This window comes from Uloborus diversus, chromosome 1, assembly GCF_026930045.1.
Source record: "Uloborus diversus isolate 005 chromosome 1, Udiv.v.3.1, whole genome shotgun sequence".
NCBI lineage: Eukaryota > Metazoa > Arthropoda > Arachnida > Araneae > Uloboridae > Uloborus > Uloborus diversus.
In genome coordinates, this window is record NC_072731.1 from 85,656,662 (window position 1) to 85,670,416 (window position 13,755).

At 32.9% G+C, this 13,755-nt stretch overlaps 1 protein-coding gene across 1 annotated transcript in view; it reads left to right on the top strand.

The window, feature by feature from the left end:
* Nucleotides 1-1,946: 1,946 nt before the first annotated feature.
* LOC129230920 (N-alpha-acetyltransferase 15, NatA auxiliary subunit-like) overlaps nucleotides 1,947-13,755 on the top strand; it is a 275,701-nt gene continuing 263,892 nt past the window's right edge. Inside the window, exon 1 of the mRNA XM_054865206.1 lies at nucleotides 1,947-2,051. Coding sequence (XP_054721181.1) covers nucleotides 1,983-2,051 — 69 coding nt within the window. The 5' untranslated portion in view covers nucleotides 1,947-1,982. The remainder of the gene's footprint in view (nucleotides 2,052-13,755) is intronic.

Below are 13,755 nucleotides of genomic sequence, written 5' to 3' on the forward strand. Positions count from 1 at the left end.
ACAACATGTATGCAATGTTGTTATTGTAATGTAATATCAATATTGATATTTTAAGATGAATGCAATGTTGCATACGTGTTGTTATTGTAATATTGCTTTTTAATCTTTATGCAAGCTTTATGCAGTATGAAACACATCAATATTGACGCCGTCAGTATAATATCAAGATCTGTCAAGGTTGATGCAAGAAATTTTGCTAGTAGGGTTTACATGATACAGAATCTGAAAGTAAGAAACCAAGTAGATCGATAGGGAAAGGGCTGTAACCATTGAGAAGGAATAGATGGAGAGAGTGCAACCCTACTATCCGATACGGCAACAGTACCATGTGACCTGGGGAGCAATTTCGAGTTGACCGTAATCGCTGATTAAGTTTTCATTAGCTGAAGCCATGAATGATGAAAACATTTAACTGTAGAAGGGAAAAATTAGATTTATAGTAATATATTCGCTTTTATAGCTTATTAATGGAACATATCCCCAAGCTTCAGCATCTTTTTAAGAAATCAATGAATAAATACTCAAATAAAAACATCTAACATTATTCTTTCAAACAATATCATAAATAAAAGTATGGTGGGAAAAATACTCAAACTCCGACCAACGGCAGTTCATAAAAATACCGGCGCATCTTTTCAAATACCGGTGATGAGAGATCGCGATTGCGAAGCTGCAAACAATGGCGGCATAGCGAGCCAGAAGTTGTTTAACTGAAAATGGCCACTAGGATTCGGAGGTTGCCGAAGACGAGGCAAGGTGCAACGAAAAGTAACGTTTCTTTTTCAACTGTTTGTCAACGTTACACATTTAAGAAATTTGCAACGTGATGTAACGTTTCAAAATTACGCTTTTTGAAACGAATCGATAAAGCAACTTGATATCACGTTGTGTGGGAAACGGTAACGATGTTTCAACTAATTGCAACGTGATGTAACGATGACGTAACGTTTCATAGTTTTACTTGGGCCGGTTACTAACCGCAGCGTTCTATGATCAACCGGTTACCATTCTAAGCAGTTGATTGCAGCAAGTGATCATTAGCTGTCACGTGATTAACTAACCGGTAGCTACCGTAACGTAAGCATTGAGAGCGTTTCAAAATTCGCCGTCGGGAACATTGGGTGCCGAGCATTTTGGACGCCGGAAATATTGGGCGCCGAGCATTTTAGGCCCCGGGAATACTGGGCACAATATGCTCGGCGCCCAAAGTTCTCGGCGCCCAAAGTTCCCGGCGCCTAAAGTTCCCGCCGCCCAAAATGCTCGGCGCCCAAAGTTCCCGGCGCCCAATCTTCCTAGACCGTCAAAATTCGCCCCCGGGAGCATTGGGCGCCGAGCATTTTGGACGCCGGAAACATTGAGCGCCGAGCATTTTGGTCCCGGGAATATTTGGCACAATATGCTCGGCGCCCGAAGTTCCCGGCGCCCAAAGTGCTCGGCATTCAAAGTTCCCGGCGCCCAAAATGCTCGGCGACCAAAGATTCCGGCGCCCAAAATGCTCGGCACTCAAAGTTCCCGGCGCCTAATTTACGGCGCCCAATCTTCCTAGACCGGAAATTGGCATCCCCATTTCTGAAACACTGGGCTGTTGTAGCACCCCTACGGCCCCCTTGGCGACGGTTTTTCACCCTCCATCGGCGGGCTTGAGCCCATGCGTAAAGAGGGATTAAAGCTAGAGAATTTACGTAGCGGTATTTACATTTTACTGTTTGTAGACAGGGCAACTGATTGGCCCGAAACATGACCGGCCCACCGGCCAAATCCTCGGTCGGTCTACCGGTTGAACTCGTCAAACGTAAGCATAGGAAGAAAATAAAAGGACTTCCGCTTCCGGTTGTGGTTAATATATGTTTCAATTTTGGCAACTTTGATTAACGTTTATACCAACGCCATTTTGGTTCGAACCACGCGGTTGTGACACGAGTGTGGTGTGGAAATACTATAAACAATATACAATTAATAACATATTAAACCACACTTCTTGCATGAAAACTATAATGTCTCCAAGCCAACCTTTGCCTCCGAAGGAAAATACTTTATTTAAACGTATTTTGGTAAGCTCGCAAAGAAAGTTTTGACCTTAATGGATGATGTTTTTGATAGTGTGTAGGAAAATTTTCATGTTTTGACATTTATTTTTAATTAGTTTGGGGGACTCATGAAGTGCGGAACACTCTTTAACAATTTGGAATTTCAGATCGATACAAATAAATACATCAAGCCTCATATATTTTTTATAAACAGTCGTTTATCCGAACGTTATACGAGAATCACATGGTGTTCGATTCCTCCCACAGTATGACCACATTTGGTGTTTTGAGTTCGATGCTCGCGAAGTGTCTTATAACACAAATACAAATAATTGACAGATCAATTACTAAACACAATCGCGTTTCTCGGTGGCTTTAAAATCACATTGCCCACATATATTTGCAGCAAAAAAATATTTTTGCAGATCGTAGTGCTGCAGATTTATTAGTGTTGAAAATTCCAATTGCATTTCCAATTTAGAATTTAAACACTGCCACTGATAATTTCCGAAGTGATTAAAAGTAAATCTGATATTGTATTATGCTTTCTTGTTGAAGAACATTTTCTCCGATGATATCGACCAAATAAAATTATTTTTATTTAGACCGGTTATTTTGCTCAGCGTGTTTTCTACAATATTAAATTCATTTTGCAATTTCATAAAAAATCATTGCAGAAATCGCAACCAAGGTGTCAAAATGGATTTATTTACATTTATTTTTCTTATTTACTTGCAGTTCATAGAAGTGTATGATCAATTTCTTTAAAAAATATGATTAAAATCCTACCAATAAAATATTAAAGTCGCACATAAAATGTGCAGTGAATATCAAATGTCAAGTCTTTTTAAAAAAACTTATTGCAAATGCAGTGAAATGTTTTTCATGTTTTCATATGTTTATTTAACCAGATAATCAGCTTAATTGTGTTGAGAATATTAGTTTTAAGCAAGATGAATGTATTCATCTTGTTCTATTTCTGTGTAACCAAGTCAATTTTGTCAGAAGGATCTAATTAGGTACTGCATGGGTCACCATGCTGTACCTAAATATGCAGCATTGGGTTTTCAGTAAGGCAGGGTTTCCCAAACTTTTCCATTTCCTTAAAACATTTGGACACAATTGAAAAACAAATATTAAATTGTGATTTACTTTTCAGTATTCCACAAAATATGATATTCGGTTAAGGTTTAATAATAATATACATTTTCAAATAAATGTTAACCAATTTTTTGAATTAAAACAAAAACATAAGATTTGTCAGAGCTTTCTAGATCAGTGGTGCCAAACTTTACCAGAGAGCAGCACATGATATTATGATGAATCTTAAAAGCCGGAGCAAAAGAATTTTTATGTTTAAATGTACTAAGGATAGCATCAGAAATAATGGAAAAGAAAAAAAAATTATAAACTAAAAGCTGTTATTTTAATTATAATACTTAACACTAGAATTACGGCAATCTTTGAATGATCTCGAAATATGGCAGAGATATTTTAACCGAAGAGGAAATCTGCTTATTTATTTCCTTACTTAATGTTGTGTATTTGTAAAAATTATTTAAAAACCAACATATTTTGTTTAAATATAGTTTGTTTAATGCATGCTGAGATTTTATGAATGTGTATTGAACCATTTAAAAAACGTTTCGAAGCCCTTAAAGTAACTAGTGCTATTTCATTTAACTAGCGATTAATGCTCTCTTTTATGAACAGAAATGTTATAAATGCTTCAAGTTCTTGGAATGCTATATTCTATGAGGCATCTTTTAGGTTCTGCTATGTTTCAACATCAGTAAATATAATTGAATTATTTTATTTTCAAAAGTCAAAATGACACCTGCTTACTTTCATGTGTAGGTAACCCCTTCGGGTTAAAAAAAAATCAATGAATAATCTTGAAAGCTTTCGCTTAAAATATAACAGATGTTGTTAGCGTTATGCGGTCCAACATGCCCCTCCCACCAGGTGGATAAGGTCGGCTAGGTTTTGGACACTATGGTAAAAACCCTGGTTTTTACTGTCCTGTAACGTTTACTGTCTTGTTGCGTCCAAAACTCTCTGAAAGTGTCCAATACTATATTTTTTAGAAATATTGTATTTTGTGAGAAAACATCAAAAACAGAATAAAATGTATCAAAGATGTTTTATATTGAACATTTATTTAACCCTTAACAGGGGAGGTGCGGTCTCACAGACCGCCCGAATGTTTACCCCACCACCCCTTAACTCATATTTGGTCAGATCGAATGGTTTCTCCCAATAGCTTATCGTTTTGTGACCTTGAACACCCTCCTAGCTTCTTTGTATTTTTTGGCACGTGCATCTGGTAGAAATTCCGCTACATTCTTCAGTAGCGGTGTGAGAGACCGCACCTCCCCGGCTGTGTAACTATTTTCGGCCCTACTACTCATGGCTCTCAAGTTAGGTCCGCAGAGATATATTCAAGAAAAGGAAAACATCATACTTATGTTTGTCATGTAAATACCCTATTTGCTTAGAATGCACACAAAAGCTTTCTAATAATTGTTTAAGGGAAGATGAGGACTGAATCACTGTAGGAAACATGATGCAAAACTGTCCAAATTCAGGTACTTACTGTCAAAATTTTTTTGTAATGTGCAATGTCGAAATTTCTGGTACTGAAATATTCTTTACATATTAAATAGCCAAGGGGGATTATTCGATAAAGGTGCTTTTCCAAATGTCGCCAAATTTTGGCGATAAATCTCTCTCTTATGGCAACCAAGCGCCACTGTCGCAATACTACGGCAACCCTACTATTTTCCCCTTCCCTGGCCAGGGGTCTGGCCAGAGGATATTTGGGTCCGTTAACGGACCCTTCACAAAAATCCGATCAACCAAAACGGACCTTTCACAAAATCCCGATCAAACAAAACGGACCTTTCACAAAATCCCGATGAAACAAAACGGACCCTTCACAAAATTCTGATAAACAAGATCGGATCTGTTACAAATTGTTTATTGAAAGAGAAAATCTGAAAGCAAAATAACGCATATTTCTGTGTATAAACCGATAATTTTTGGAACCTTTTTTTAAGTCAAATTAGAGGGATCAGCTTATACAAAATCGGCTAATTTTGAAAAAAAAAAAAAAAGAAAGAAAAAATCGGCACTCTTGCGATGCTCCTGCAAGCGATAAATAATTGCTACTGCCAAATAAATATAATGGTTGTTTGTTTTATCACAGCTAATTAGCAGCGGTGTTGTTGTAAACATTTCTGAAAAGGCATTGGTGAGCATTTTTCTCCGCTCATGATTTAATAAACTATAATAATATATATCTGCGAAATGAACTTAGAACTGCAAAGGGATAGTAAGGGTGAGGAAAAAATATGATCGCTTCAGATAGGGTTACCAACTTCGAGATAAGAAAATATTCTCATCATTTTGTTGGCTTGTCAATATTTGCGTTTTTACGGTGCGGTGCGATGTTTAATTGTTATTTTGGGAGAAAGTTATATGAGTTTTGATTTTTCGATGCTAACAAGGATGATTAACTTTTAAGTAAACACTTTTAGGTACCGTTTTTTTTTCTTTAGATGTCTACATTTTGAAAAATGCAATCTTTTAACATCCGATATGAGAATCCTATTTTGTTCTTTTTTCAAGCTAACTTCGCTTTATTAGGATTTAAATAAATGAAAAGTCTCTTTATTTCTGTAAGAACTCTCATTTCAAGTTTTTAAAGCAAAATTCCATTTTCTGTTACGAGTCAAAAATTAAAATGCTGAATAGAAGGTTTATTTTATTTTATTATTATTATTTTTTTTTGGGGGGGGGGGTCAACTGTGTTCACAGATATTAATGATATGTTATCATAGGACTCTAAAATGCAATTTTAAAATAATTTTATCAAAAATATTTCTTTTACAAGCCGTTTTTATACTTTTGATGCCTTCACTTTGAGAATTGCGATCTCTTTGCATCCACTATGGGAATCCGATTTTTCAAATTTTTGATGATTATTACGCTTTGTTAATAAGTAAACAATTGAAATATCTTTTTATTTTCGTTAAAATCACGGAATTTATAAGTTAGAAACGAAATTTCGTGCTTTTTAAGAGTGTCTTGGGTCAAAAAGTTGAATGCTGAACCCTATTCTGAATTTTGTTTTATTTATTTATATTTTTGCTACAATTATTTTAAATACTGTACAGAAATATATCTAGTATAATTTAACATAATGCAGAATGGTAGATAAATATTGATACTTTAAAGAGCGATGCCTCCCCCCCCCCCCCGCCAAATATCAGAAAAAAAAATCCAGAATGATTTTTTCGTCATAGAAGAAGAAAACACTCAACTTTAAGTTTAATTGATGCACTTTGTGCCATCTCTAAATTCTAAAATTTCGTTTTAACAAAAAAATTTTTTTTTTTTTTTTTTTTTTTTGCGAAATTTTTTCATTTTTCACAAAATTAATTCATTTTTCACAAAATTATTTGATTTTTCACAAAAAACGGACCCTGTGAAAAATCCTGGACAGACCCCTGCTGGCGATAAACTGCTCTCATAGCAAACCGGCGCCACTACGGGGATACTACGGCAATCCCTTTACCACCCATCCTACGGAGCGCCACTTGCCTTTCCCCCCACCCCCGCTTTTCGCATTTCGGATGGGAGTGCAGTGGTTTCACCTCGTGGGCAAATTTTTTTAAAAATTAATTTAAATTAGGCGTTTTTCTTTTTTCAAAAAACTGACAGGAACTTATTAAAAACCTGCAAGCAGTGAGTACAACTTTTTACTTTTTTTAAATTTAAATTTGTAAGTAGTTTTTATAAAACGGCATGGGATGCAGTGATTTCATTGTTACATAACCACCCCCTCTTTTGTAGTGCTTAATTTTACAAAAATAACAAATTTATTTGAGTCTAATATTTATTTTAATCCTAAATTTATCCTTTCCGATCGTTTTTTAATTTTTTTCTGTCCAGATGTATTTAGATTTTGCTCTAATCAGGCTAAACGTGTTTGCAACCATGCCGTTTTATTTTTGTGATTTTATGTGTTTTCCTTCAACTGTTGTTAAATTTTTTGGCCCCCATTTCCAGACGCTATTTTTTTTCTCTCTGCAAATGAAAAAGAAAGGGTGAAAATATTTTTTTTTCTATCCTACTTCCGTGGAAAATGAATGAATTTCTCGTGTTTTGTAGGATTTATTTTTTAATTGAATTTTTAAGAGTTTATTTATTTAGATTAGTTAAATAATAGTGTTTTTGAGGATATTTTCCAAATTAATTTTTGATTTGATGTTTGTTTTAATGTTTTTATGGTCATTGGGAAAGTATTTTAATTTGTGTGGTCGGCCATACATAATTCGTCCGACCGCATAGAATATCATTGGTCGGCTGTTGAAATTAGATCCCACCCCTTTTGTTGGGTTCATAAAACAGTCCCGACCCCAGGCAGTAATTTCTACTCTGCTCGTGGGCAGAAGTTGGTCGGTGCTTCATTACATTTCCGGCGGTCGGGTCTGCAATCGCAGCATTTTATTGTATTGTTTAGGGTTTATTTATTTAGATTAGTTTATAATTAGTGTTTTTGTGCATTAAATTATACAAATTAATTTCTTTTTTAATAGGTTAATTATTTATTTTAATGCTTTTTACCGTTTTTTAAAGAATCTTTTTTGCCTAGTTTTCTTTGCATTTCAATGTAATTTTCAGTGCTTATTTGATTAGATTAGTTCATATTTCATGTTTTTAAGCAGTTGAGTTTTTTAGTATTTTTCTCGAGATTTAGTTGTTTCTGAACCTTTTGTTTACATTTTGATGCTCCAATTTCTTGTATTTCTGATGCAAAAACTCCATTTCATTCATTTTCCAGTAGGTTAGTAAAAAAAAACATACGTTTCTCCCCCCTTTTTTTCATTGGCAGAGCGGGAAAAATAGCGCCTAGACTTTGGCGCCAAAAATTTTGGCAAACTTTGAAAAAGTCGCCAAGACGCACCTTTATCGAAAACTTCCCTAGCCAAGGTACGTTCATTAATAAATACTATATTCGTTTTTATTACGAGTTTTAAATAATTTATTTCAACTAACCATTTTTTTCGAAAAATCTTAATGCTCCGGAAAATTTTCCTCAAAGGGCGTAAATTTATTTTTAAACGCAAAAATGATTTTTTCTCTTAGCAGAAAATGGTTCAGTGAACATTTATGCCAAATTACACGAAATTAGTTCAATTACACAATTTTTAAAAAATTTAAAAGTAGCGCGGTCTGTGTGACTGCACCTCCCCTGTTATGTCCCATTTTTTCACCTCCCCTGTTACGAGTTAATATGAACATTCAACTTATTTATGCAGCTGATTTTAATCTGGTTTCATAGAATGTGAACTATTGATTTAAAGTTCAATTTGCATACATGAGTTCAATTTTATTTTCTTTTTGATAATGGTAGCCAAATCTCCCTATGTTTAGGCTTGTGTGCAAATGAAAGTAGAGTTGGCAAGGTTTTTACTGTCGCCTTCAAAACCCTGTCAGAAAGTGTCCAAAACTATTTTGTGAGAAAATATCAAAAACAGAACAAAATGTGTTAAAAATTGTTTTGTTTTTGACTGTTTAATATATTTATTCAATGTGAACATTCAATTGTAAGTATATAGCTGATTTTAATCTAGTTACATAGAAATTCAATTCTTCAACAAAAATTTCAATTTGTACCCATAAGTTCTTTTTTTTTAATGCCATAAATGAAGTTTTCGACATTTATACATGTGTGCAAAAGAAAGTGTTTAAAATATAGTGCAATAATCGACTTAAATGCTATATATGAGTCATTCCACGTCAAATCAACACAATTTGGAGCAATTTTAGGACGCACCGTCACAGATCTGGATGAAACTTGGTACATCAAGAGATTTAACCTAGTTATGAATGAAAACGCTAAAAAAAAAATTTTCTTTCTCCTCATTTAGCAGTTATTAATTATTGATTATTCAAATTTTTGTTAAAAAATGCTACACTTTGAGACTGTTAATCCTTGTTTTCTCAGAAACTATAAAAGATACAAGCCTGATATTGGTCTTGTTTTAAAGCTCTTTTAATGTGCTTCAATTTGATATGCAACTTAATAAAATTCAAAATTTTTTAATTTAAAATTAAATTTAAATAAATTTTAAAATTTAAATTTCTCAAAAATGGACAATTTTAAAATTTTGAAAAAAATCACAAAATTACTTTGTGTTATCCTCTCACATCTCACCAAGTTTCATATTGGGATCTTAATGGGATCAGTTGATACAGGGAGGACAAGTTTCAAATATCTGCTAAAATATGGGTTATTGTGCTGAATAGTTATTATTTTATGTGCAAAAAAATAAATAAATAAATAAATATGCTTCATACATGTTCACTTTTTTATGCAGAACTGTCTACTAGAAATGAAGTTTTTCTTAGTACAATTTGTTCCTGAAAAATAACTCATTAATAAAAATATTAATCATCTAAATCTCATTTTATTGAGAAAAATAAATTAAAAAGAAATAAAATTTTAAAAAAGGAAAGGAAGAAAGGGGAAAAAAAGAAAATATTTTCTCTGGGGATGTGAAAAAATAATCCACTACAAATTCAGATCTGAAACAGTAAGCTACCTTTTTCACCCCCTTTGCTAACAAAATGAAACAGACTGGGGGTGGCTATTGAGAATGAGATCCAATGGATCGTTCTGCCTCACTACTTTTTTCTCCACCTGTCACTGGTTTGGGATTGACCAATTTGTCATCATGTTTCATGTTTTTGCTTGTGGAGTTCAGTCAGCAGTACCATAAAATCTCAAAAGCACCCCCCCCCTTAGTTTCAAAACATAACTTACTAATTCCTTTTACAAAAAAAGGGGGGAGGGAGGTTATAATCAAATTTTGTTTTTGTAAAATTTGCCAAAATAATTGTTTGTAGCAATATTAATTTTAGAGTACACAAAATAAATAAGTAAATAAGAGTTACTATTAATATTAAAGAAAAGGGAGAAATGAATTAATAAAAGCCTGTCATAATTTTATGGCATGGGGGCGACAATATTTTTTTGAAAGAATGGATTTTGCACCTTAAGTTACCAAAACCCCTTCCAAAAATAATCAAAAGCAGTACACTCACATGAACTTCTTTTGTAACACATATGAACTGAACAAAAAGAAAAGTGCCCTTGCATCAAAAGGCGTCTAGACTTTTGGAAGGAATAAAACTGAAACTTTTTTTTTTTTTTTGCAAGATCCTTTTTTTTTTTGTTTTGTTTTGTTTTGTTTAAGTCATAGCGTTTTCTTTTCTTCTTGTTGTCTTTTTTTAGAAAAGAAAACCAGCACATGAAGAGGGAAACTAAACCTCTAGAAATGCTTGCCAAATAGAGCATAAAATGTTCATTTTTATTTATTTATTTGGGGGGGGGGTGAAGGGATGAAGATGATCTGAAAATTTTTAGGAGAGCGGAGGGGGAGGGTATATTTGGGATTGCAAAATGATCCTTCCACAAAAAAATGGGGGGGGGGGGGATAGAGGGATTCTTTCTGGTGTCTGTGGTCGGACATTATTTGTGAAGTAAATCCCATCACGCCAACAGGGAGGACATATACTCTACCAGCTGAAGAAAGGAACAATATTGTAAATATTTTGCAGCTTAGAGAGTAAAAATTTAAAAAAAAAAAGAGTTAGTGTGAGTTTTATTTATTTTTTTCCATTATTATTTTAATTTCATTCAATTTTAAAGTAGGTGTAAGACATTAGAAGGTTTTTCATTACTATTAGCAGTTCATTTATAGTTTCCTGTGCTAATTTAATGACTTAGAATAATATTTGAGTAATCCATCAGAAAGGTATTTTGTCCAAAATGCAGAAACTTTGATATATGTAAAACTTGTCCTCCCTGTATCATCTGATCCCATTAAGATCCCATTATGAAACTTGGTAATATGCTAAAGGATAACACAAAGTAATTTTGTGAATTTTTTCAGAATTTTAAAATTGTCCATTTTTAAGAAATTAAAATTTTAAAATTTAATTTAATTAAATTTTAAAATTATTATTTTTTGATTTTATCAAGTTGCACATCAAATTAAAGCACATTAAAAGAGCTTCAAAACAAGACCAATTTCAAGCTTGTATCTGTTATAGTTTCTGAGAAAATGAGATTTAACCGTCTCAAAGTGTAGCATTTTTTGATGAAAATTTGAATAATTAATATTTAATAACTTTTGAATGAGGTGAAAGAAAATTTTTTTTTGGCATTTTCATTCATAACTGGGCTAAATCTCTTCATGTACCAAGTTTCATCCAGTTCTGTGACGGTCCGTCCTAAACCGTGTGATGATCTGACACGGAATGACCCATATGACAATTTTAGTAGTTGTAGAATGTATTATATTAAAAATATGAACTAAAAAAAGAATAGCAAGTTTTAAAATATAAGTGTTTAAACATCAATTTACTGTTCTTTAATCTATGATTTAAAAAATAATTTTCGTTAAAACATCATGTAAAACTTATTTTGCACAAATCATTAAAGAAATGAAGTCTTTTTTTTTTTTTTTTTTTGCACCTAAACATTGCACATTGGATAACATTCCTTTGAGTTATAAATGGAACTGAAATGAGTTGTCTTGGTATCCTTTCATAACTCTACCAACTGTTAATTAAGAAAGTTTTTACATAATAGAGTTTTTGGCAATTTTTAAAAGATATTTTTAAATGACCATTCTGTAGAAAAATATTATCAAATACTCATTAATTAAACCTCATTAATATCTGTATTTAAGAAGCATGAATATTGAGGTAAATAGGAATTGATTCGATTACACCCAGGGTTGCCTTTCTGCTGGCAGAAACTAGTTTTTGCTGTGCCAGTGGCAGAAACTGGTTATAACCGGTAAAAACCGGTAGAAACTGGCAAAAACTTAAAAGCATCTTTAATTACTTTAGTGATTGCTAAATGATATTCGTTTGAGTAAACTAATTAAAAGACATTTCTGATTTTAATTTGTTCACTTATATGCTTCATCTAAATTGTTTGTGATGGAAATTATCACGTGCTTCAAAAAGAAAGTGCCAGAATTTTATTTGCCAATTTTGACATAGATTTTGTACTTAATTTCACAGCTTTGCAAAACAAATTGGCCCTATTTCTTGAAACTTATTTTCCAGTTGAATTTCTCCCACTACCCCAGTTACTACATGGTGGACCAGTTTAAAAAAAAAAAACACAATAGATGAAAGTTTCATGAACATTGCTTGTTCCTTCATGCATTGCCTGCTAGCTCTTCTGTTGCAGGAATATTCTAAAGTTTCTCATTTGTACATATTAGATTGAGAAACTGTTTAGATTTTAGAAACCACCTTTTCTAAAAAGCAACTGCAGGGTCCAAACAATGTAACGTTTGATTTTAAATTGTGGTAATATCGTAATTAAATTGTGCTTTGGTTAGTAATTATGTTTTTCTATGCATTTCCTATTGCATGTCAATAATTTAATTTTTTTTTTTCATTTTGCCAGTTTCTACCACAAATGTGGCAGAAAGTGGTTTTTGCCATGCCGGTTTTAACCGGTTTCTACCATTGGTTTTAACTGCCTCGGCAGAAACTTGCCAACCCTGATTACTGATACAGGGTGGCGACAGATCAGGGAGATCGGGGAAAAGTCAGGGAACTTTATCACTCAGGGAAAAATCAGGGAATTTTGAAAAAATAACAAAAAATCAGGGAAAATTGATCAAATGAAGAAAAAAAAAATTTTTTTTCCTTGCAAAATGAAATACTTTGGTTCCCTACGAATTTTTCGCCAATTATTTGTTTTAAGAAAGTAGAATTAATGAGGTACGATTATACATTGCTGAATATTTGTGCATCTTTTTTCCTCAAGGTCAAAGTATTCAATCTTAGGATGAGCTTTTTAAGATTGATTCTGTGTCTGTAAAGTTGTTTATTTTACTTAGCTTGAATTTTCCTTCACGCATTCCATGCTATGTAAAATAAACAACCCACCAGGCAAAGAGAAAGCCGTCATTAATGACTTTGCTCCCTTGCTTTTACTTATTATTGTCTTGAAGTAATTAGCATACTAATATATCACGATTTCAAGAAAGGATTTTTATTTTTTAAATTAATGTTGAAAAAATCTTTAAAGTTATCACTTGGCATTTTTAATTTAATTGCTAAAATTAATTTTGACTTTTTTTTTTTGCCATGTTATTATTCCCTGTTACTTCAGATTATCAAATATCTTGAAAACTAATTTCTGCAGATACTGCCGTTTACCTGCACACGGTGCAGTATTTTTTACGTTAGTAAAACTACATTACTTCTATACATTAACTATCACTTGCTCCTCTTGCAGTAACAATTATACTACTTGAAAGTTCAGTTCAAGATTATTTCCATTTAAATTTTTTAGTTTTATCATGATTAGATATGTCTTTAAGAGTGGTTTTAATAAGTTCTCTTAGAATTCTTATGTTAACTGGTTCCTGGAAGTGAAGTATTTGTTTTAGATTTCCTATAATATTTCTCGGTCGATAATTTAATAACTATTTTTACCAAAAAAAGGAGCATCTTTTCAAAAAATTATTTTAATTAACAGCTTAAACCGTTTTAAAGGCTGCATTTTATTTAATATGCAATGCCTTTCAGTAGGGCAAAGAAAGGAAACCATTATCATTGGCATCGTAAATCAGGGAAATTTGGTGAACTTAATCAGGGAAATCAGGGAAAAGTCAGGAAACTT